Below are 22,164 nucleotides of genomic sequence, written 5' to 3'. Positions count from 1 at the left end.
TTATCTCTATCTACTCTAGATCAAAAGTTACGGATAAAACTAAAATATTTTTGTGTAAAAGGGGAAAGCCAACATTTAGGCTGAATCAGCAGCGTGTATTTTCCCATAGCCCCTGTAGAAATGTTTCACCCGCGGTACACCCAAGCTCACACAGTCGAGTCACCCACTAGGGGCAATAGGAAAAATATTTTAGGCATTTAAAATAGATTTAATTGTGGAGGCTGGAGTTTAACCGCTAACATAATGAAATTTGGTAGAAATAATCTAAAAAATGTCTATTTTATGATGGTACCTTTAAATTTTCTCTACCTAATTTAAATTCCAAGTTATAAGCGTTTAAACTAGAACATATCCCGCCTTCGCTGCCATTTTCCATACTGAGAGATCCTCGAGTAATCAATATTAAAATGAATCTGTTTATTAAACAGTAATTAGTATTATTACAATTTAGGGCTAGTAATTAGTTAAATGGTATTCCATTTCCCATATATCTAACGAATTTCCAGGTAGTTTAGTTTATTAAGTTTAGCTCCGGGAAAAAGCGGCGTTTGTTGTATCCCATGCCGAGCAGCTCAGTTTGCTTATTTTTGTCTTTTCGCATCCTATAAATATTCCGGAATTATCAAAGCGTCTAATTACGCGGAGAGGGGTCGGATACTACCTGATGCACAATCTCTTTTCCCCGAAATTAATTCAAAATTAATTTTAAATGTTTATAAAAAAATTACATTGTGTTGGAAATAATTCCAGGAACGTGTTCTTCCCCTCTTTGAGAGTTTTTGGTAAATGCAGGCGAAAGTTAAAGAGAATGAGATGGACCTCGTGGGGGGAGGGGGAGGGGGTGTGTGTGGAAACTAATTAGTTTTAGAAGTTTCAAGTCCCCTTCCCCCCGGAAAAGTTTCTTCATTCGGTACCCACGTTATCTTTCCATAGAGAATGTAATCGAGGGGCTAAGCACTAACCTAATTTGTAATTATTTCCAAGTACTCGCGAGTATTTAATAATATTGAAATATACCTTTACCGGATTGTAAGAGTGGCCAGCCCCTCGATTTTAATACAGCTGAAATCGGAAAGCTGCCATTCTAGATAGGTTGGTATATTTTGCAAAGTCTGGCAAATTTCTAAATTCTAAACAATAAGTTAAGCTTTTTGGGGGGTCCCAGCGTCTTTCTCTCCCCCCTCTCTCTCTCTCACTTTCTTTCTCTCCCTCTCTCTCTCATTCTCTCTCTCTAATTTCTCTCTCGGAAAAGCAAAATTGGGATTCGTTTGGAACTTTTATTTAATTTTCGTCCGGAGTCGAGGAGAGTCGAAGCGAGCTGGGGGGACTTGGATTTTAATCAAATTTAAACCCAGGACTGTCCAACTTTAGTGTTTTAACACTCTTTCGCGGAACTTGCCGCCCTAATGCGCTTGGCTGCCTAGTCACGTGACCGACCCTTGGTTGGTACTTATATAGAAAAGCTTTCCATTTGAAAGTACTTTGAAATTGGCGGAGTTTTCATCATATAATTTTCATATCTGCTCGGATAGCGAGCGAGCGAGTGGGCGAGTGGGCGAGTGGGCCAAAAGTGAAAGATGAAAGGATCTCCGCGGCTCTTTCTTCTTTTCTTCAAGTTCTTTTTGATATAATGATTGTTCATTTTTAATCGCTCGATTTCAAGGGGTTGCTTAGTTCGTATTGGTTTCGAAGTAATATTTTTGCCTTTCAAAATTTAAGTAAAAATTATTTTACTCGAGTTAAAGGTAAAGTGTCGCGTAGACTAGTTATTTTCTCGAATTAAAGGTACAGTTTCACGGAGAATAGTTATTTTCTCGAATTAAAGGTACAGTTTCACGGAGAATAGTTATTTTCTCGAATTAAAGGTACAGTGTCGCGGAGACTAGTTATTTTCTCGAATTAAAGGTACAGTTTCACGGAGAATAGTTATTTTCTCGAATTAAAGGTACAGTTTCACGGAGAATAGTTATTTTCTCGAATTAAAGGTACAGTGTCGCGGAGACTAGTTATTTTCTCGAATTAAAGGTACAGTTTCATGTAGAATAGTTATTTTCTCGAATTAAAGGTACAGTTTCACGGAGAATAGTTATTTTCTCGGATAAAGGTACAGTTTCGCTTTAGTAAATAGCTAATGGAATAATTGATGACAAAGTCGATAAAAGGGGAACCTCCCCCCGGTCTCCCGCCAATTATTTACAAAGAGACCCCCCCCTCCTTAATAATGGCGCTCCCAATCCAATAGAAGCCGTAGAAAAAACAACGAGAAGAAAGACTCCATCAATTTATTACTTTTGGTTGCATCGATTGTCGGGGGTGCAAATTGTTGAGCTGCATGCCCATTGTCGACTCTTATACACTAGCGTAAGGAATCATGGGCAATACAAAGTGTTCCTTAAGAAAATTAGTCGCCATCTCTCTACTTAGGTAATCGGAGAAAATGGGAACCCAATTAAACGTTGTCTCCGTATAGGGATAAGATGCTGGACTTATTTACGCGACACCCTTTAAATCTGGTTCTAAGGGGGGGGGGGGAGGTTCTTTGAATATGTTTAGGGATAGCCCCTGCAGCTGCACTTCTCCCCTTTCCAAGGATATTAATTAATTCGTCCATCATAATTAAATTCAATTCGATATTAAATTACGAATAAAGTTAAGTTCGTTGACGCGTTAAAATAATTTAAAAATTTCGTTAATATTCTAATTTCAATCGAGCCCCTTTTTAGTTCCGAATAGTCTGATTTTTAAAATGTTTTTCTATTTCCGCTTTTGGGGGTTGGGGGTGGGGTGGGGGTGGGGCTTCTTTACATTTAAACTCGAGAGTCGCTGTCAAACCAGAAAGTGATGGAAAAAAATTGATAAAGGCGGAAACCTTTGGCACTGTTGATTAAAAAGCCTAACCGAGCGGCGGAGAACTCGGATATTTTGAATTGGAAATTTCAAGAGAGAGAGCGCATCCTTTCCCCCATTTCTCTTCCTCTCTCTCTCTCTGCTCTCCCTCTCACTCTCTCCTCTCTCTCTGCTCTCCCTCTCACTCTCTCCTCTCTCTCTCCTCTCTCTCTCACTCTCTCCTCTCTCTCTCACTCTCTCCTCTCTCCCCCTCTCTCACTCACTCTACTCTCTGCTCTCTCTCACTCTCACTCTCACTCACTCTCCTTCTGGGTCTCTCTCTCACTCTCTCTCTTTCTGGGTCTCCCACTCTCTCTCCTTCTCTCTCTCTCCTTCTCTCTCTCTCCTTCTCTCTCTCTCATTCTCTCTCTCCCCCCTCTCTCTCTCCTACTAAAAAAAAACTGCCCTTTCCGAATAAGGAAGTAGTATCGCTTTATGGAGGGAACGTTTCAAGTATACGAGAACGCATTCAAGCTAATAAGAACATTGGGCTTGAGCCTTACTTGCTCGAGAAGATTCATCTATGGGCGCTCCATTTTTTCTTTGTGATTACCTATGTGATTGGCGCGGTTGGAAGTGTCGCTAGAGTAAAGTGGAGTGGACGCTAGAATGTGAACGGAATATGTCGCTATGTTCCCATTAGCTCGAATTGGTTCTTAATATGTATATATTTTTGAAACGTCGTCGAATTTTAGTCTGAATTTTAAAGGGGAAAATTCTTGGCTCGCTTTAGTCGATGCCATCGTCAATGTGTCTAGCCAGACATTTAAATACACTTTTGGTCAAGAGGGCTTTGGTCAAGAGGGGGGGGGGTTTAGGCGAATTACATTTGAAATAGGTCAGATATAATTTCATCTGGGCCTAGAAACGTTTCTTAATTTCACTTTTCGCATTTCGAGCCTACTTTTTGGGCTGAATAATGTGAAATAGAAGTTGGTTCGACCTTGTTAAGGTTTATGGTCTGTCGAAAAGCAGGGTTTTATCTTTCAACGTGGCTATTTCTTGGGCGGCCCGCAGTCCGGCATAGGATCTTCTAGAGCTGGGTTTAACCACCGCTATTGGATTTTCCTTTGGATGGGCTGCTTTAATTTATTTGACACGGGCTTCTTTGGCGTTGGGATGCTGCTGGAGAGTAAAGGGATTTTCGCTTTCGGCTGAATTATTCCCGAAAGCAGAAAAGAGAGAGAGAGAGAGAGAGAGAGAGAGAGAGAGAGAGAGAGAGAGAGAGAGAGAGAGAGAGAGAGAGAGAGAGAGAGAGAGAGAGAGAGGGGGAGAGAGAGCTCGCCTTTTTTTAGTTTCGTATAATATTTTTGTTAACACTAAGGCAAAATGCTATACGCCCGCTGCCTGCATGGAGTAAAAATAATTTTTCCTTTTCGTACAACGGCGCTAGTCTATAAAAGCAGTCTCTCCCGATACTACGCTTTTTTTATACTCCCTCCATCCAGATCCCCGGTGCATTCTAGACTATATAGATTATAGAACCGGCGTGGATGGACCATTTCAGTCGTGACGGGGGCCCATTGACTCACTAGCTTTCTTTAGCCGATGAGAGTAAGGCGCGGTAAGGAGGCGCGTGACTCTGAGTGAAAGGGTTGGTTGGTCAGGGAAGAAGGGAAGGCGGGGGTGTTGGCGCGCGCACGGTCGCGAGGGGTAACCGTTGCCAGGGTAACCGCGGCGGGATGAAATTCCGCGCGCATGGAGTTAGCGGGAAAATACGTAGATATCGGAAGTACTTATGTTGGAAGAACACTTACCGTTATAAGTGATTGGCATTAATTATTCGCTTAAGAAATGAAGTTTAACCATAAATCTCCTACATAGTTTTAAATGCCTTAGAATTTCTTATCTCCGCACGTCATCTCTATTTAGGTTTTTATCTCAATTTGTTATGTCTATGGATAACTGTCGGAGGGAACTTTTCCCGGTAAGAGAGAGAGAGAGAGAGAGAGAGAGAAGGAGAGAGAGGAGAGAGAGAAGGAGAGAGAGAGAAGGAGAGAGAGAAGGAGAGAGAGAAGGAGAGAGAGAGAAGGAGAGAGAGAAGGAGAGAGAGAGAAGGAGAGAGAGAAGGAGAGAGAGAGGAGAGAGAGAGAAGGAGAGAGAGAAGGAGAGAGAGAAGGAGAGAGAGAGAAGGAGAGAGAGAGAAGGAGAGAGAGAGAAGGAGAGAGAGAGAAGGAGAGAGAGAGAAGGAGAGAGAGAGAAGGAGAGAGAGAGAAGGAGAGAGAGAGAAGGAGAGAGAGAGAGAAGGAGAGAGAGAAGGAGAGAGAGAGAAGGAGAGAGAGAGAAGGAGAGAGAGAGAAGGAGAGAGAGAGAAGGAGAGAGAGAGAAGGAGAGAGAGAGAAGGAGAGAGAGAGAAGGAGAGAGAGAGAAGGAGAGAGAGAGAAGGAGAGAGAGAGAAGGAGAGAGAGAGAAGGAGAGAGAGAGAGAAGGAGAGAGAGAGAAGGAGAGAGAGAGAAGGAGAGAGAGAGAGAAGGAGAGAGAGAGAAGGAGAGAGAGAGAAGGAGAGAGAGAGAAGGAGAGTGAGAGAGGCGGTGGTGGTTGGAGTTGTAGGGATCGATTCTATCGTATTCGCGTCCTAGCTGTACCGGCCAAACTTTTCCCGCGTAGTCTATTCTCTATCTGTAGCCCGTTGTACTTACTATCCAAGTAGAACATCCCATCTCCCCACCCTGAAGTGTGGCATCGTAGCTACGCATCCTACCCGAGAAATGATATGGAAATATTAGCGTCGGTGCACGCTGCCCGCATCATCTGAAGAATACCCTTTTAAGAATTGTCCGTATAGCCAACTCGCTATCGATATAGTTGGAGCAGCGGCGGCGGAGGCCTGGCTTCTTTGGGAGTTCGGGGGTTCCTGGAATCGAGTTGGCGATTTTGCCGCCAGGTTCGTTTTGGGCGCGTCGTGTCGTGGTTGGACTAGTCCGGGCCCCATCCATTTTGAGCGCGCGCGGTCATACTCTTTGGAGGGGCATTTTCGGGGCCTCTTATTTCCCCGGCCGTTCCGTTTATCCACGTCGTCTTTCCCCCGGTTTAATGTACCATCTTGGCATTCTCACGTCCCCCGTCGTCTACTTTTTATAATTCGGCTTCAATCGCTTTGATCCCCCTCTCTCTCTGGCCCACCGTTTTTCTCGTCGTAAAATCCCTTCATCCCGCGGCTCCCGAACGAACAGTCGTTGGCTCGAAGCGGGCCGGCCATCGCGACCACCTTTCGTTTATGAAGAACCGGCCTTCTCGCGTCACGTGACGCCTCTTTTACCCTGACAGAAAGATAAAGAACCCGGCACGCGCCGCTCTAGACCACGAATTTGACTCGAAAGAAAGAAAGAAAGGGTTAGCGCGCGTGCACGTCACGTCACGTCACGACAAAGTTGGACTCGTTAATTGACGATTGTTGTCTGGAAGATTTTAGGTTCGCGAGTTCGTCGACGGATTGTTTGCGAGTTTGAAAACTGTTGGTCGTTTGGTGAGGCTGGGTCTTGCTGCGATTTAGCGTCGGTGGGGGGGACGGCGGTGGTGGCATGGCGGCGCTTCGGCGGCGAAAGGCGATGGCACTCACCGCCTTCGTCTTCTCGCTGATCGTCGACCTGACCCGATCCTTGCCAGAAGTCATCAAAGTCGGTGAGTCCCTTCCAATTCCTTCAACCTCATTCTTATTCTTTTACCTACCCCCCTTGGTATGAACGACGTCTTCTTATATAGTTAGGTTACGTTTGGTTGGGCTTGGCCGCACTCTGGAGAATTACGGAGAAATTTTGTAAATGAATTCCGTCTCTCTCTCTGGTATCTCTTATTCTTGCCCCCATAATTCCTCGCGCTTGATTGTAATTCATTTTTTCGCCGCGAAATCTTTCGTACCCGTCCTGGAATTTTCTAGGCATTTCCGCGTTGGGCTATTTATTCCGCCGACGACTCTTTCTCTAGAAGAGGCCGAATTATTCCCGAAACGAATTCTTGACATTCTTCTATAGATGAGAATTTTGGACCGATATCGCGACATTCTTATATTTTGCCCATCGACAAGTGCGCTCGTTCGCACGATCGAGGTTTCCAAATAAACCAACCCTTAGCTAGGGACTAACGGGCGTTGTACAACCAACGGCAAGTACCGCGAGTATATGACAATTTAAGGTTTCGTGAAACAGACTCGAAAAAGAGAATGGCTGTCTCAAAAATGTCAGGGAAATAAATTGGTGACCAAAAAGATCCAGGAAATTTTTAGTGAAATTCGAGTAAGTTTGCCCCGAAGAAGTTGCTTCGAGTAAATATAAACCAATCCCGTAGTTGTTACTCCACCTTGGAATATATGGGAAAAACGTGGACATTTCAGGGAAATCGGGCTCGAGAGTCCGTCCGCCGTCATTCCCGAATTGGTTTTTACCCTTTTGTTTTGTCATTGGCGCAACTTTGGTTATTTCTGGAGGCGGCCTCGGTCGACCTTTTCATCCGGGAGAAATGATTCATTTTGACGTTCTCGATCTATTTCTCTTTTCCTCTTTCTTTGCTGATTCTCTTTTTGCTCTTTCTCCACTGATTCTCTTTTAAAAGCCTCCCTCCCTCCCTCCATACCCCGCTCCCAAATTTTCGTATCTCATCCCCTCTGGAATTTTCCACATTGGAAAATTTCCTGAATAGTTTCACCGCGTGCGGCTCAAAGGCCGAGGGAAGGAGCTACCAGGGTCAATAGGTCAAATTACCGCACTCTCGATTTTAAGTAATGAAATAAACCCTCCTCGTTGGTTGACCTCGGGGTTAAATAATCCGTGAAAGTATCAAATGCGCCTGGCTTCAATTATTTTTAGTGAAATTTGTGACTATATTTCCTTCGTTTTAGGGAGCGATCAACCAATTGTTTTTGGATGAGATTCAAGCCACGTTTACACGAGACACTTTGAAACCGTTTTAAACCGTTTTGGAATGTACAAAAAATAATATTACGCTGTTAAAACCAGAGATCTTTCAAGAGAAAATGCAAATATTATTTTTTAAAAATTGTTAGGCCTTTCCAAAACGGTTGAAAACGGTTCCAAAGTGTCTCGTGTTAACGCGGCTTTAGTTTGAGCAAAGAGAATATACCAAGAGGAGCAGAGGCTCTAGTATTTTTTGGTAGCCCTGAGTTTTAATGTTCTAGTTCCGGTGAGTCACGTGATCGCAAAATTCGCGTCGTCTATTCCGTAGTCTGCTAAAGTAGGGTTAGCTTCCTTAGATCAGACCAGGGTGGGAAATAAGGATTTTTTTTAAACTGGACATTGGGCCAGCGACCGCTCTGGCCTGGAATAAATAAACGGGTCCATGAGCACTGACCAGGGCGCGTCGTCTGCTAAATTCGAGAAGTGGATAATTAAAATAGTTAAGATATTGTCTGGACTCTGGAAACACTTGAATTTTCTTAGTAGTCAAGTGGACCACTGATCCCCCTACGATTTAATTTTTAAACTGGTCCAGGCAATTTTTAAACTGGTCATTTGTCCAGCTGTGCCACCGCCTTATTTCCCACGCTGAACTCAAAGCCACCAATTTTAAAAGCCTTGGCAAAGGCTAAAGCTTTTGCTCCTCTTGGTATATTCTCTTTAGTTTGAGCAAGAAGTTATATCTAGTATCTCAGAGAGAAGGTATAAATTCGCCAGGTTTCCAGCTTTATCTCCAGTCCAAACGTAGCCTGTCCGGAGTCAATCCCCGTCTCTAAATTCCAACCAGCATCTCATTGGTTCTTGAAAACTCACGTCAGCGCGACGACGCGAGTGACGAAAATTACAGTCATATTTTCCGACTGAGGAGAGGCAGCGAAATAGCCCGGCGCCTCCTTTTACGTCCCCCCCCCCTTGTATTTTGAAAGGGGGACTGGGACTATGGCGCGCGAATACAAAGGCATCTTATACCTTCTCTCTGAGATACTGATATAACTTCTTGGTTTGAGCTTTAAGAAGACACCGTTTGGCAGACTTATCGAAAGTATACCATTTTCAGTCGCCCCGAAAGCCCGCGTTTTAAAGAGAACGAAATAAATGAGTGTAAGATTTAAAAGTAAAGCGGCGTTACGCGCTAGGAATGCTGGGAATAAATGGGCGAGCTTTAAAAAATAGTTAAAATGGGGTCGCCTTTGAAAGTTTTCTCCGCTTATCTCGCGATTCCTCAATTTCACGCGGATTTAAACTAGAAAAATGTTTTTTTCTCTGGCGCCATTCTTAAACGCTTTTTTTCAAAAAAAAAAAAAAACCCTCGCAATGGGCCTTCAAAACGATTACGGATCCCCAAAAATGTTGCCAACTCCCTTTGCACTCGGGAGTTTTACCGAAATGAAAATTATTTTCGCTTTTGGGGGGCCAAAATTATAATCTCTCGGAGACGATTCCATAAATCTTCGAAATCCGCTTAAGGAAGCCTTTTATATCTTTAATACTCGAGAAAAAGCGGCGGCGACGGCGGCCATTTCTCTAAATGGAAACCCTCGGTTTTTGGGTATACAGTTCTAATAAACGGAGCAGGGTTCATACAAACCTGGAAAACAAGGAAAACCTCAAGGAAAAATCAGGGAAATAAATAGTTGACAAAAACCTCAGGGAAATTTAGAATTTTTAGTATAATTCAGGGAAATCAGGGAAATTTGCGCGCCAAACAGGGGCCGAGTAATTAAGCAAAATGTTCGTAAACATACCTCCCTCCATAGGATTAACATTACACTATATTTGGAGGCTCATAACTCTGGTTCTACTATAGATACGGGGCTGTCCTTCGAGTATGTTATAGTCCTATTTATCCCCCATCCAACCGTACTAAAAACGTAGGGCTACGACAAACAGAGGCCGAGTAATTAAGCAAAATGTTCGTAAACATACCTCCCTCCATAGGATTAACATTACACTATATTTGGAGGCTCGTAACTCTGGTTCTACTATAGATACGGGGCTGTCCTTCGAGTATGTTATAGTCCTATTTATCCCCCATCCAACCGTACTAAAAACGTAGGGCTACGACAAACAGGGGCCGAGTAATTAAGCAAAACGTAAACAAACAATCCCCCTCCATAGGAATAGCATTAGACTATATTTGGAGGCTCGTAACTCTGGTTCTACTAGAGATACGGGGATGTCCTTTGAGTATGTTATAGTCCTATTTGTCCCCCTTCTCCTTCGTTAACATTTGCTTTATAGGATACTCCATATAGGGGGGAAAACCAGGAAATCTCAGGGAAATTTGTTTTCCAAAAGTTGTATGAACCCTGAAGGAGCAGTTTGAAGAATTAACGGAGGTTACGTTTTAGAACCCGGGGGGGGGGGGTTTATAGGCACAAATTTAGATTGGGTTTGTTTAGAGGCAATTCGAGTTTTCGGTTAAAAACTGGATTGTTTTAATGGCACCTCGTGTGTTAACTTCCCATCCTAGTCACAGGCGACGCCAACGAAACGAGAAAAAACTTATCTTGTAAAAACTTTTTGAAATTAGTTTTTCTTTTTTTATTCACTGAGCGCTTGGCCATCAACAATAAGCAACCTCAATTGATGAAACCTTACTACGTAGTGCTACATTATGTATTAACTCTAGTAAGCCTTGGCTCCAACAATAGCCCCCCCCCCCCGAATGTACGGAAAAAATAATAAAAACTTGTACATTAAAGAAAAGGCGAAGAATTCTCGAAGGCAACAATGAGTTTGGCGGTTTGCTATCCCACGCAAAACAAAAATAGAACGCTGCTAGAGACCGAGGAAAAAAATAAGAATACAGTTTCTTCCTTTATTTCTCTGTATGCGGTTTGTAAAGGGCCGGAGGATTTACCCCCCACCCCCTTATAGAAGCCTAGAAACTGCGGGGTACTCCCCCACATCGGAAAAGCTGAAGCTATCTATTCGATTTACAAAAGAATTGAGCAATTGAAAAAGTTTCTCAGTTACCCAACTGGAAATGGGGTTATGGGGTTCTAGCCCCCCCCGTAATAATTTTCCCCCGCCGCCCACTCTTTGAATGAGCCTTCACACTCTTATATAAGAGAAGATATACTTAATTACACCCTAAGAAGGGAACCGCTTTTCGTTAGAAATGTCTGGACTGTTACGAAAAATGTGGCCCATTTTAACGATACAACACTACGAGGGTTAAAATCTATACTTAATTACACTCTAAGAAGGGAGCGTTGTATTGGCTAAGAAAGCCCGTGTTTCTATGGAAAACGCCGGACATTCTAAGCCGAGAACGAAGTGACTGTCAGAAAACAACAATAGTTTGAACCGGAATTCGGTGTTGGTAAAAAAGAGAAAAAATCAAAAAAATCTTGGTGAGAGGCGAGGCTTAGCGAAGGGTGTCTATGGATGTCACGGGGTTATTGTCATGGCTGTCCGCTTTCGTATCGATTGAGAAGGGGGGGGGGCTAACACCCCCTCTCCCCCGCCCGAACCTTAGGGTCCGCTTCCTTCCTTCAGCTAGCGGTATTATCTATCTCCGGTTTACGGGAGAAGGACGGTGGGGGGGGGTTAGGATGACCCGAGTGTCATGGTCATTCTACTATCCCCTGTCCGGAAAACTTCTTCGGACATATTTGTAGCCGATGTCCGTCGTGATACCCAACTCCTATCGCCTGGAAACGATATAGGTAAAGACCCGTTCGCACTGTCACGCAATAGGCCTTTATAGAAAGTTCTAAAGGAATTATGGGTACTTGTCCCCTCTTGTAGTTCAAACTGAGTCAGTTCAGTTCAGCCAGTTTTGTGTTATAAAAAACACGAACTGGAGGCAAGATTTGGAGAGATAAAGCCGACTGATAAAATGGTGGGCTTTTTTTAACGCGTTTGTTCTTTGTTTGTGTTTATCTACTTTAAGCCAGCAAATCTTATTCATATTTTGCCGAACTATTCTAATGTTGATATTTGATACTCGTATGAATTTATAATGATTAGATCTAACGTAAAGTATATTTATTTAAGAATTTTGATCTAAGCCTTGGTTGTTGAGTTTAGTGACGTCACTTCCGAGAGAATTTTGGTGACGTATGGCTGTTATAATGCGCAGGCGCGGCGGGACAAATCAACAAGGTGCGCAAGCCGTAAAAACTTTCTATAAAGGCCTATTTGGCAAAGCGAATTTTCTAAAATCCGCAACAACTGGAATTGTTTTAGAAAAATTGGATGAAGCCAGATTGATTTGAGTTAATATTGCAATCTCTAGCTCGTGGGCTTTGTCTAGTTAAGATGTCGCGTCATCCGTGTCGTGACCCCATATATAATAGCAAAAGTGGATGAGAGGAAAAGTATGAAAATGGCCAAAAGTCGCGAGTCATCAGAGTTTCGCCGTAGTTGACCGTTTTATTGACGTAGCTATACTGGGCCTGTTCACTCCCTTAAAATAGGTCTTGCATAAATTCGCGGTTACGCGGTTACTGTCGTCTGCTATTGCGTATGCCAGAACTTGCTCGATTTGTGTTTGTAGTCAGGACAGAGTAGCTGGTAATGTTTTAAAAGGTATTTGAAGGTATAATATGGATCTAAGTAAGGTTATCGAAGCAAAAAACTAGATACGTTTAAAACAAATCTCGGTAAATTAGCTATAGCGCGAGCAGCTTGCGTCGTGATGCGCGTGATCAAGTGGGCTATGGTTAAACCAAGGAGCATAAATGTCTGAACTACTTTCAGTCGCGAGTTTGCAAGTCCATCAGTCACTAGTAAACTAAATAGTTATTGGCGAAACTTTGATGTCCGCGTTTTTTAACACAGGCTCTATGGTCATTGTCATACTTTCCCTCTCATCTACATTTGATAATAGGGAGGTTTTCCAAATTAATCTGGGTGATTCGTGGCAGAATGTATACCTTTTTCTGTTATGGTTAGAGCAAATGTCGCGCGTGTGTCGTGTGTTGTCTCGACTTTGTTCTTCTCCATTGTTTACTTTTCCCACGGGTTGGCGGGGGGGGGAGGGAACAGCTGCTCGTGATGAAGAAAGAAATGAGAGTCGACGACGACGACGACGTCACTCTGGGGGGAACAAAACCACTCTGTATACAGAAAAACAACAATTCCAATCCAATTAAGCCAGAATAGATACTCCACGTTCTTTTTTTTTAACCTTTCGTGAAATAAATATCATTAATGTTATTCGGAAGTTATCAAATGGGAGTGAAGAAAATTTAATTAGGGTATAAAATGATTAGTTTTCCTTCCTCGGGGCGTTTCTATAGTATCGAGTTGTTTGGTCCATTTACCAAATTAGTCCGTGTTTATCCATAGATATTGTTTTCGCATATATAACTATTATATTTAATATTGTCCCTCGGGTCTTGACTCACCTGTTTTTTTATGATTTTTTTTTTGCTGATAACTGTTACTGTAAACTCATCCTTAATTTGGTTAAGGCGATGGTTTTAATATCCAACCGGGACTTTAACCTTTCGGGAAGTGTTAAAGTTTCATCACAGTTTCGTTTCTGTTTTCCAGAAATATGAAGTTTTAAGTTTGGGGGAAGGGGAGCGGGGGGCGCAAGGGATTTCGGATCTAATCTCTCCTGTTCAAATTAATTGAAATCGTTCCACTTTCTTCCCCTCCCTCCCCCTTCTCCCATTGGAGGAGGCTCTGTTCAAAACGCGTCCTACCTACCTAAGTACGTAGTATAGAGTCGTGGCGGTCCCTTACCTTTCCCCGTATTAAAACTTTACGAGAAGATTAGGTCAGGTGCCGGTACGCTCTCTCTCTCGAACCGACTCCGCTTTAAATTAATTAAAGTTTCAAAATGATAAGCTTAATTATAAAGAGTTAAAAATGTTTCCAACTCGAAATGAATTTATGTCAAAACTATAGCGAGCGTAACTCGAGATGCCACGCAGCCAGCGCCTATAGACCTTTCCATTAATTATTCGCCGCGGTGAAAGCGAGACCACAGTGGCGCGAGAGAGGCCACTCCCACTTAAGTTACTACCAGGAGGCAACGCCAGACGGAGTCCCCGAGTAATCACTACACTAGGTGTGCTTCTTGGGGCCAGGGAAATAACCCAATATGGTTAGGCAACCCCCCCCCCGCCTCTGTGGTCTTTGCTTCTCTTCTACAATTAATGTAATGGGCTCTAGGTTGACCAATAGACTAGTCTCCGACTATAATTAAGAGAAGATGACCACTATGAAATCGTATATTTAAATTCTTATAGGTAAATAATTTTTGAACGAGGGCATCGGGTGTCCCTAGAAATCACTTAAGCCTGTTTTATTTGGTATCATGCCCTGTTTTGAAACGGTCTGCCGAGGGGGATGAAGAAAGCAACCCTTGACCTTTGATCTCTAACTCGACTATGAGATAGACAGAGTAAAGCTTACTACGTAGGTTGACAAGTAAGCTTAATGTTTTTCCTGAAAATTAATGGAATTTTTCGAAAGGATGGTTTTGGGCTTTGAGGAAAGTGACTCGTGTCAGATTCTGTTTAGCCCCGGCTTGTACGTAGGCGGCGCCCTTCTCTTTCGACCTTATATAATGAATGAATTCTCTGAACTATATTGGGGTATTTCTCTATACTACCAGTACCCCCCCGCCCCCAGCTGACTGTACGTATTAATCAAAGAGAATTAGTTGCGGGGGATATCCCCCTCCCTTCCCAAACCCCTGTTGATACATCCTAAATTCCTATCCCATGGTCGCCTTCACTCAAAATGAATGGTTTTTAGTAACCTCGTAACTAACTTACCCTTTACTGAAAAGTATGAATTAAATTGCCATTGTTGGATTATGAAGGATTACCTTATTACTCTGACACACGTGACTATTTCCTTCTGTTTTTGGGGGCCAATCAATGTTTGGAGCCCGTATCTAAATGAACTTTAAATCCCCATGTTTCGGTGACACTTATTTCTACTCGGAGAGGAGGTTATTTTGGTTTCCCAACTTGTTGAATTTTAAAATTTCACCGGCGTTAACTATTGACAGTGAAATTAAAGCGACGCTATTAAAACGAACCAATCTTAATCTTAGAAAAGGCGCGCGGGTTTCTTAAGGTTGCTCGTTGTAAAATCCTTTGTTGGAGAATTCGTGTATGGGGCCTTGTCCTCTGTTGGGAGATAAAGGTGGTGGCACTATAGTACCGGGGGGGGAGAGAGTTTTGCCGCCGAGGTTTATTATTGATTGAAGAAGTTCGCCCCCCCCCTCCATCTCCGGGGCCCGACTGAATCTGGCTGGTGTTGGGTAGCTTATTGGATGGGCGGGCGGGCTATCTTTCGACACCTTTCTCCTATAATACGTAACGCTTTTCTTATCCTCTTTCTCGACGAGGCGAAATCGTCTCGGATTATTTAGCGTCGCACGCACCATTTTTTAGCCACATCGTAGTATACGATGAGGCTCTTAGTTTGAGCCGAGCCGTAGTAGTAATAGTAGTAGTACTAGTAGTAGTTGTGGTCGGAGTTTTCGCTTTCGTTATCGTCAGTTTTTAGCTTAAAAGGAACTTTATATTACCATAACCCCCATAGGGGTAACTGGGCTCGGTTTGAGATTTAATTTCTATTAAATTTTTTTTCGGATCGCAGCCGGGAATCGAACCCGGGTCGCTCACGCACCATTTTTTTATTCTCCTTGGTTTCTTTCCCAAAGAACTCGCTCATCCCATCTTTCCACCGCCGCCGCTGTACCGTCGCCTTCGCATTTACCGCTCTCTTCCAAAGGGAAGGCTAATTACGCGATGGAAACCAATCTCGAGTTGAAATTGTAACTTCTATCACCTTTTTTCGTCAACCTTTTTGAGCTAGAGTGAATTTATTTAATCTTAACATTACGTATTCATACGCTATTGATATTGCGAGTTTTAAGCGATTATGTTTCCGACATTTTACATATAAAATTAGCGTAATAATAACGTAGTGATATCCATCCGCCGGGTGCACCTCGGTTTTTCGCCGGTAAATTTACGTTTGAGCGTCTATGGACTCTAGCTTTTCCCCGAGTACCTCTTAAAATGTACGAGAAGCGACAAAGCCGGTGACTAAGAGAGAGAGAGAGAGAGAGAGAGAAGAGAGAGAGAAGAGAGAGAGGAGAGAGAGGAGAGAGAGAAGAGAGAGAGGAGAGAGAGAAGGAGAGAGAGAGAGTTGGACGAGAGAGAGAGAGAGAGAAGGAGAGAGAGAGAGAAGGAGAGAGAGAAGGAGAGAGAGAGAGAGAGAGAGAGAGAGAGAGAGTTGGACTAGAGGGTTGAAAGGTTTCTGGGCTGGATTAGCTCTCGGCTAGAAACGAAACGAGTCTCTCTATATTTGTACTAGACCCGACTCCAGAAAATGTTTATCCTTAGGTGGATGGGACTAAGTTTCGGGGGTTCGAGCCCCACTCGTTCCGTTTTATTCCATGGTGGCCTATTTAGGGGGGGGGAGGCGTTGCATCGTAAATTACTCGAATTGTGTTTTCTCGTTCGGACGCGTGTCGCGAATACTTAAACAGGATCTTCGAGCTTTCGACTGAACTTTGTATAGTCGGTGACCCCTATCCAATAATAGACCCGCCCCCTTTCTACAGCAGCCTTTAATCTATGACAGAACCCCTCCCCCCACCTGTATTATAAAGTTACGGGACCTTTAAAGAGCGGCGTATAGACCTAAATTGCAATTGGAACTCAATTTAAGCGAGTATCCTTTAAAAATGGCAGCAACTTCGGTGAAATTCGTCATTATCTATTTCTCTATAAGAATTTTGGGGCGACATTCGATCCGTTAATAGTCGTATTTAGTTTCTCGTCCGCTTCGAGAGGGAAGAAGAATCACTGTTGGCATTCCAATCTCCATACGATAGAGTAGACGTCCATTAAAGAACGGGACAGGACTCGAAAGTACAGGGTTCCTACAAGCCTGGAAAACTCGGGGAAATTAATAGTTGACAAAAACTCTGGGAAATTTAGAGTTTTTATTAAAATTCTGGCCAATCAGTAACATTCCCTACATTGGATGTTTCACACCAATGCATTTGGGGTTGTGTTCAGTCAAATTTGGAGGCTCATAACTCAGGTTCTACTAGAGATACGGGGAAGTCCTTTGAGTATGTTATAGTCCTATTTGTCCCCCATCCAACCATACTAAAGACTTGGGGTTCAGACAAACAGGCGCCGAGTAATTAAGCAAAACGTAAACAAACAACCCCTCCATAGGAATAGCATTAGACTATACTTTGCAGGCTCGTAACTCTGTGTCTACTAGAGATACGCGGACGTCCTTTGAGTATGTTATAGTCCTATTTGTCCCCCATCCAACCATACTAAAGACTTGGGGTTCAGACAAACAGGCGCCGAGTAATTAAGCAAAACGTAAACAAACAACCCCTCCATAGGAATAGCATTAGACTATACTTTGCAGGCTCGTAACTCTGTGTCTACTAGAGATACGCGGACGTCCTTTGAGTATGTTATAGTCCAATTTGTCCCCCATCCAACCATACTAAAACCGTAGGGCTACGACAAGCAGGGGCCGAGTAATTAAGCAAAACGTAAAAAAACAACCCCCTCCATAGGAATAGCATTAGACTATACTTTGCAGGCTCGTAACTCAGGTTCTACTAGACATAGGGGGATGTCCTTTGAGTATGTTATAGTCCAATTTGTCCCCCATCCAACCATACCAAGAACATAGGGCTACGACAAACAGGAGCCGAGATATTAAGCAAAATGTTCGTCAACTCATTTTTTGTCTCACTTATTGTTATTATGTTACTTATGATTTTTGCACTAAACTTTGGAGGCTCATAACTCTCGTTCTATTAGAGATACGGGGATCTCCTTTGGATATGTTATAGTACTCTTTGCTCCCCATACAAGGATACTTTAAACTTGAGGCTACCTCAATATCGTCGTCAACTTATTTTTTGTCTCACTTATTGTTAGGAGGTTACTTTTCATTTTTGAAAATAAACTTTGCAGGCTCGTAACTCTTTTTCTAGTAGAGATACGGGGATGTCCTTTGAGTATGTTATAGTCCAATTTGTTCCCCATCCAACCGCACTAAAAACGTCGGGTTACGACAAACAGAGGCCGAGTAATTAAGCAAAATGTTCGTTAACTTTCCCTCCGTGGGTTAACATGTGATTTTTCACATTATACTTTTTATTCTCAAAACACTGGTTTTATTAGAGATACTATGTTACGGTCCTATTTGTCCCCTTTCCAACGATACTACCTGGAAATCTCAGGGAAATATGTTTTCCAAAAGTTGTACGAACCCTGTGACAGAAAGAGAGAGCTTTAAGAGGGAGGGAGGGAGGGAGAGAGAGAGGAAAATGGCTCTGTATTCGCTTTGGGTGCTTTCTCTGGCTGCTTCCCTCGATGACTCTCGAAGCCAATAAGCGTGCGAGGAGAGACGGATGCCCTTCCCGAAGCATTCTCCAACTTCCGCTTACGAGAAAGAGACGGAGAAAGGCTTTAACGCCGCGAAGCGAACCCTATAGAACCTACAACTCTCTCTCTCTCTCTCTCTCTCTCTCTCTCTCTCTCTCTCTCTCTCTCTCTCTCTCTTTCCGTTTCTATCTTTAGGGATGCTCCCCCCTCCCCACAACGAAAAGTCAATAGCAAATATATTTAAGGAATTCCCTAAATTTACTCCAGAATATTCAGGATTTCCATGGGTCAGGGAAAAGCATGAAAAAGTCAGGGGATTTGAATTAGATAATTTCGAATTTATCGTGAATTTGATAATATTTACGGAGTTCCATTTTAAATGTGAAAATCAAAATCAATTTGAGTAATTATTTAAATATTGGAATTGTAAGGTATTTTTCGATTTTCTTCCATATTCACGGAGATTTTAATTTAAATTCGCTTCTCTCGGTCGGTTTACATCGAGGGGACAGAGAGCAGGCTCTAATTTTGGAAGGCCCGCGAAACAAAGGGCTCCCCCCAATATAGGTAATGTCGCAATCGATTGCCGTTAACCAAGGACGGACAATACATTAAATAATCGGTTTGAGGGGCTATCCCCCCGCCCACCCCCAACAACCCAAAACCCCCTTTATTATTATTATTATATTACTTTAAAGCGTAAATGACGTCATTACCCCTAAATGAAACATCCCGCGGCGACTACCGAAAGTGCAGTACCGTTTTAAATATATTAATTACTTCGAGAAATGAACTTCGGCAATTCTCCCGGTCGTTTTGGGAAATTGATCCGTGGCCCCTCCTCCTAGTTTAGGCCTAATTACACCCTGTTTCCCCTTAATAGATAAATTATTCATGGATATTAGAAATATTTATTTCGTGAAAGGCGAAATAATGTACATAATAATCTTGTTTAAAAACGCTGTTTATTTTATTATTTAATTTACGTTTCTTATATCTATGAAATTATCGGGTCGTAACTCGCCTTCCTTCCTTCCTTGTTCCTAAAATTTATCGGTTTCCTTTATTTATTATCGAAACGAATCGATTTCCACGATTAATTCCCGCACATTGAACTCAATACAGATAACGTTTATCGTTCCACCAAGTTTAATTTTTACAAGTCCGTAACTTTTGATCTCGACTACGTAGAGATGAAGTAAAAATACCCTGAGAAAGTAGACATTTTGTAGATTATTTCTACCAAATTACGTTATATTAGCTATTAAATTACGGCATCCACAATTAAATCATTCAAGCCTGGTACGTAATTTTTCTCTACCCCTGGTGGGTGACTCGACTGTATGGGCGTAGGTGTATCGCGGGTGAAACATTTCTACAGGGGCTATGGGAAAATACACGGAGTTGATTCAGCCTAAATGCTGGCTTTCCCCTGCTACGCAAAATATTATAATTTTATCTTTAGACGCCTGTAACTTTCGATCTAGAGTAGATAGAGATAAAATAAAAATACCCCTGGAAAGTAGACATTTTGTAGATTATTTCTACCAAATTTCATTTTAGTAGCTATTAAATTACGACCTCCACAACTAAATCAATATCATATGTCAAAAATATTTTTCACTGCCCCTGGTGGGTGACTTGACTGAGTGAGCACGGATGTACCGCCGGTGAAACATTTCTGGGCAAATGCTCGCCTCCAGCGCCCCCCTTAACCTGTTCTGTGATTTGGTGGTATATTGTCGTCATAAAGAGTTATTTTGTTTAGTATACTTTCATAATTTTGTTCTAGTTTATTTAATTTTTTTCCGGACCTGTGAACCCAAATAAGAGGGTTCCTCCCTGTTACAAAAGGGATTGTAATTTTTCAAGGGTCAATAAATCATTCATTCATTCATTCATTCATTCATTCATGGGAGAATACATGGAGTTGATTCAGCCTAAATGCTGGCTTTCCCCTGTTACACAAAATATTATAATTTTATCTTTAGACGCTTGTAACTTTCGATCTAGAATAGATAGAGATAAAATAAAAAGACCCATGAAAAGTGCAGATTTTGTAGATTATTCCCTGAAATTTTATTAAACCAAGCTCTTAAACTAAGGACTCCATGATCGTGTTCATTGTTTAATCTATCTGCCAGGAGATTCAAAAGTATTTTAATATAGGTTTTAAATTGTCGCGGCGAAAGTTTTAAAATGAATTTGTTTCAAAGTTAAACATTTTTTTTTTGGTAACTCGGTTGCAGCGAGTCTAGCGTCAACCCTTTGATGAGAGCGACAAAGGGGTTCGGGATGCCTCTAGCTTCTTGGTTAAACATGTCACAAAATCAGAGCGTCCCTCCCGCAGTCTTGACAATTTGTTTGAAGTTGGTGCCCAGTTCAAACACGTCCCTTCTCCCGCCCCCGCAACCCGGTCGGACCGGCCGTCGGGTTAATTTCGCGGACCTTGTTTGATGTCACTTTCCACACTCCTCTTCCCCCTCTATAAGGAACTAAGTTTTGAAAGACCTCAAAGTCGACCCCCACAAACTAGACCCCCACTAGACTTATAACTAGAAAGTTATCAAACGAATTGTAAACAGTCCCCAAAGTCTACGATTGACCGCTTTCTGGCGACTGCGCATTTTTCTTGATAACCTCTGATCTCGAGGGTTAATCTATTTCTGAAGGAAGGGTAGTAGTAGTATCTCGTAAAAATCTTACCACTTAGTAAAGTCGAATAGAGTCAAAGGGGAGGAAGGAGGTACGCTAATTCAAAATTAACATACGCTACCTTTAACAGTATTAAACGTCTCCATTATGGACGAGGCTGATAATATTTTAAAGTTTGTCTGTCCATAAGGCGAGAAAAGCGGCGTTACTTAACTCTTTTCGGCTTTGTTTCGTGGACGATCCCTAGCTGCTTAATTAAGAGTTTTAACAGCGTGTATAGATTACATTCGGGGGGCGTAACACTCGGTGTTTCGTCGTTTGAAAGAGTTTACCCGTCGCCTTTAAGATTCGGGAAAAATCTTTATTTTTGTTCGACCCCTCGCTCGACTTTAAAAATGCGCTTATTAGTATAAGGATATTTTGGCCCCCGACCTCCGGTACCCCGCTTTCCCCTGATGAGACACTGAGAATAAGTAGCCCCCCTCTCTCCTCCCCCCACCCCCGGCCTTTCGCCGTAAAAGAAACGTTTTTAATTAAAATTCCTCTTTTATTAATTATTATCCTTGTCCGAAGCGAGAAGGGATGGGGGGCGCGTATGCCCCAACCCACCCCAACCCCATCACCTTACGGCTTTCCTGGGCGGAGGCCCCCCCTATCTCGTTTTAAGATACCTCGCTTAGCCGTAATACGTAATTACGCGTCGAGTCACCGCGCCATTTTTGTCGACGGTAAACAGTTTACTCGGCGATTAAAATCGAAAAATCTGAAGAATTTATTGGCTCAACGAGGAACAAAGATGGCGGCGGCTCGATTACCTATCGCATTCCGCCTATCAAAGTATCACGCCACGCCCCCCCCCTATTATTCTAGTTTTAACCATAAACGTTAAAGAGTCTTCTTCCTCACCCATCTTATTCGCGAATCAGGTGACGTTTAAGAGAGAAGTTGAAATGTAGAAGCGTCTGATCACGTGATTTTCCTTTTCACCCTACCCTTTATAACTCAAGTTATTTATTTGAAAATTCTCGATGATGATAGTAACCAGATCTCGAATATCTAACACATCCTGCAGAGGCGAAAAAAATGCCAGCCAAATCTGGAATTTCTTTCTTGGTTGTAAAATAGGAAAATCGGTTGGTTCAGCTACCATACACTGTTAGTAGTCTATAATATAGTTGGGGAAGATGTAGACGCGGGATATTTTTAGCCAGGAACGAGACCACCATCTTCTCTGGCTAGTGTATATTTTGTTGTGTGTGTAGAGATGGAAGGGGAGAGAGAGAGGGAGAGAGAGGGAGAGAGAGAGGGAGAGAGAGAGGGAGAGAGAGAGGGAGAGAGAGAGGGAGAGAGAGAGGGAG

At 42.6% G+C, this 22,164-nt stretch overlaps 1 protein-coding gene across 3 annotated transcripts in view; it reads left to right on the top strand.

Moving 5' to 3' along the window:
- The window catches only part of LOC149623066 (glutamate receptor ionotropic, kainate 2-like), a 72,004-nt gene that overhangs the window by 10,959 nt on the left and 38,881 nt on the right, over positions 1-22,164 (top strand). Inside the window, exon 1 of one of the 3 annotated variants that reach the window (XM_089853431.1) lies at positions 5,734-6,507. The exons of 1 other annotated variant lie outside the window; for it this stretch is intronic. In XM_089853431.1, coding sequence (XP_089709557.1) covers positions 6,408-6,507 — 100 coding nt within the window. In that variant the 5' untranslated portion in view covers positions 5,734-6,407. Of the gene's footprint in view, positions 1-5,733; positions 6,508-22,164 lie in introns of those variants that run through there. One more of the 3 variants, XM_089853430.1, reaches the window with a different exon arrangement.

The sequence above is a fragment of the Phalangium opilio genome, unplaced genomic scaffold (assembly GCF_054372755.1).
Source record: "Phalangium opilio isolate 3A_F unplaced genomic scaffold, DU_Popi_V2 ptg000115l_1, whole genome shotgun sequence".
Lineage (NCBI taxonomy): Eukaryota > Metazoa > Arthropoda > Arachnida > Opiliones > Phalangiidae > Phalangium > Phalangium opilio.
Note: the sequence above shows the minus strand (reverse complement) of the source record. Positions and strands in the feature narration are given on the sequence as shown.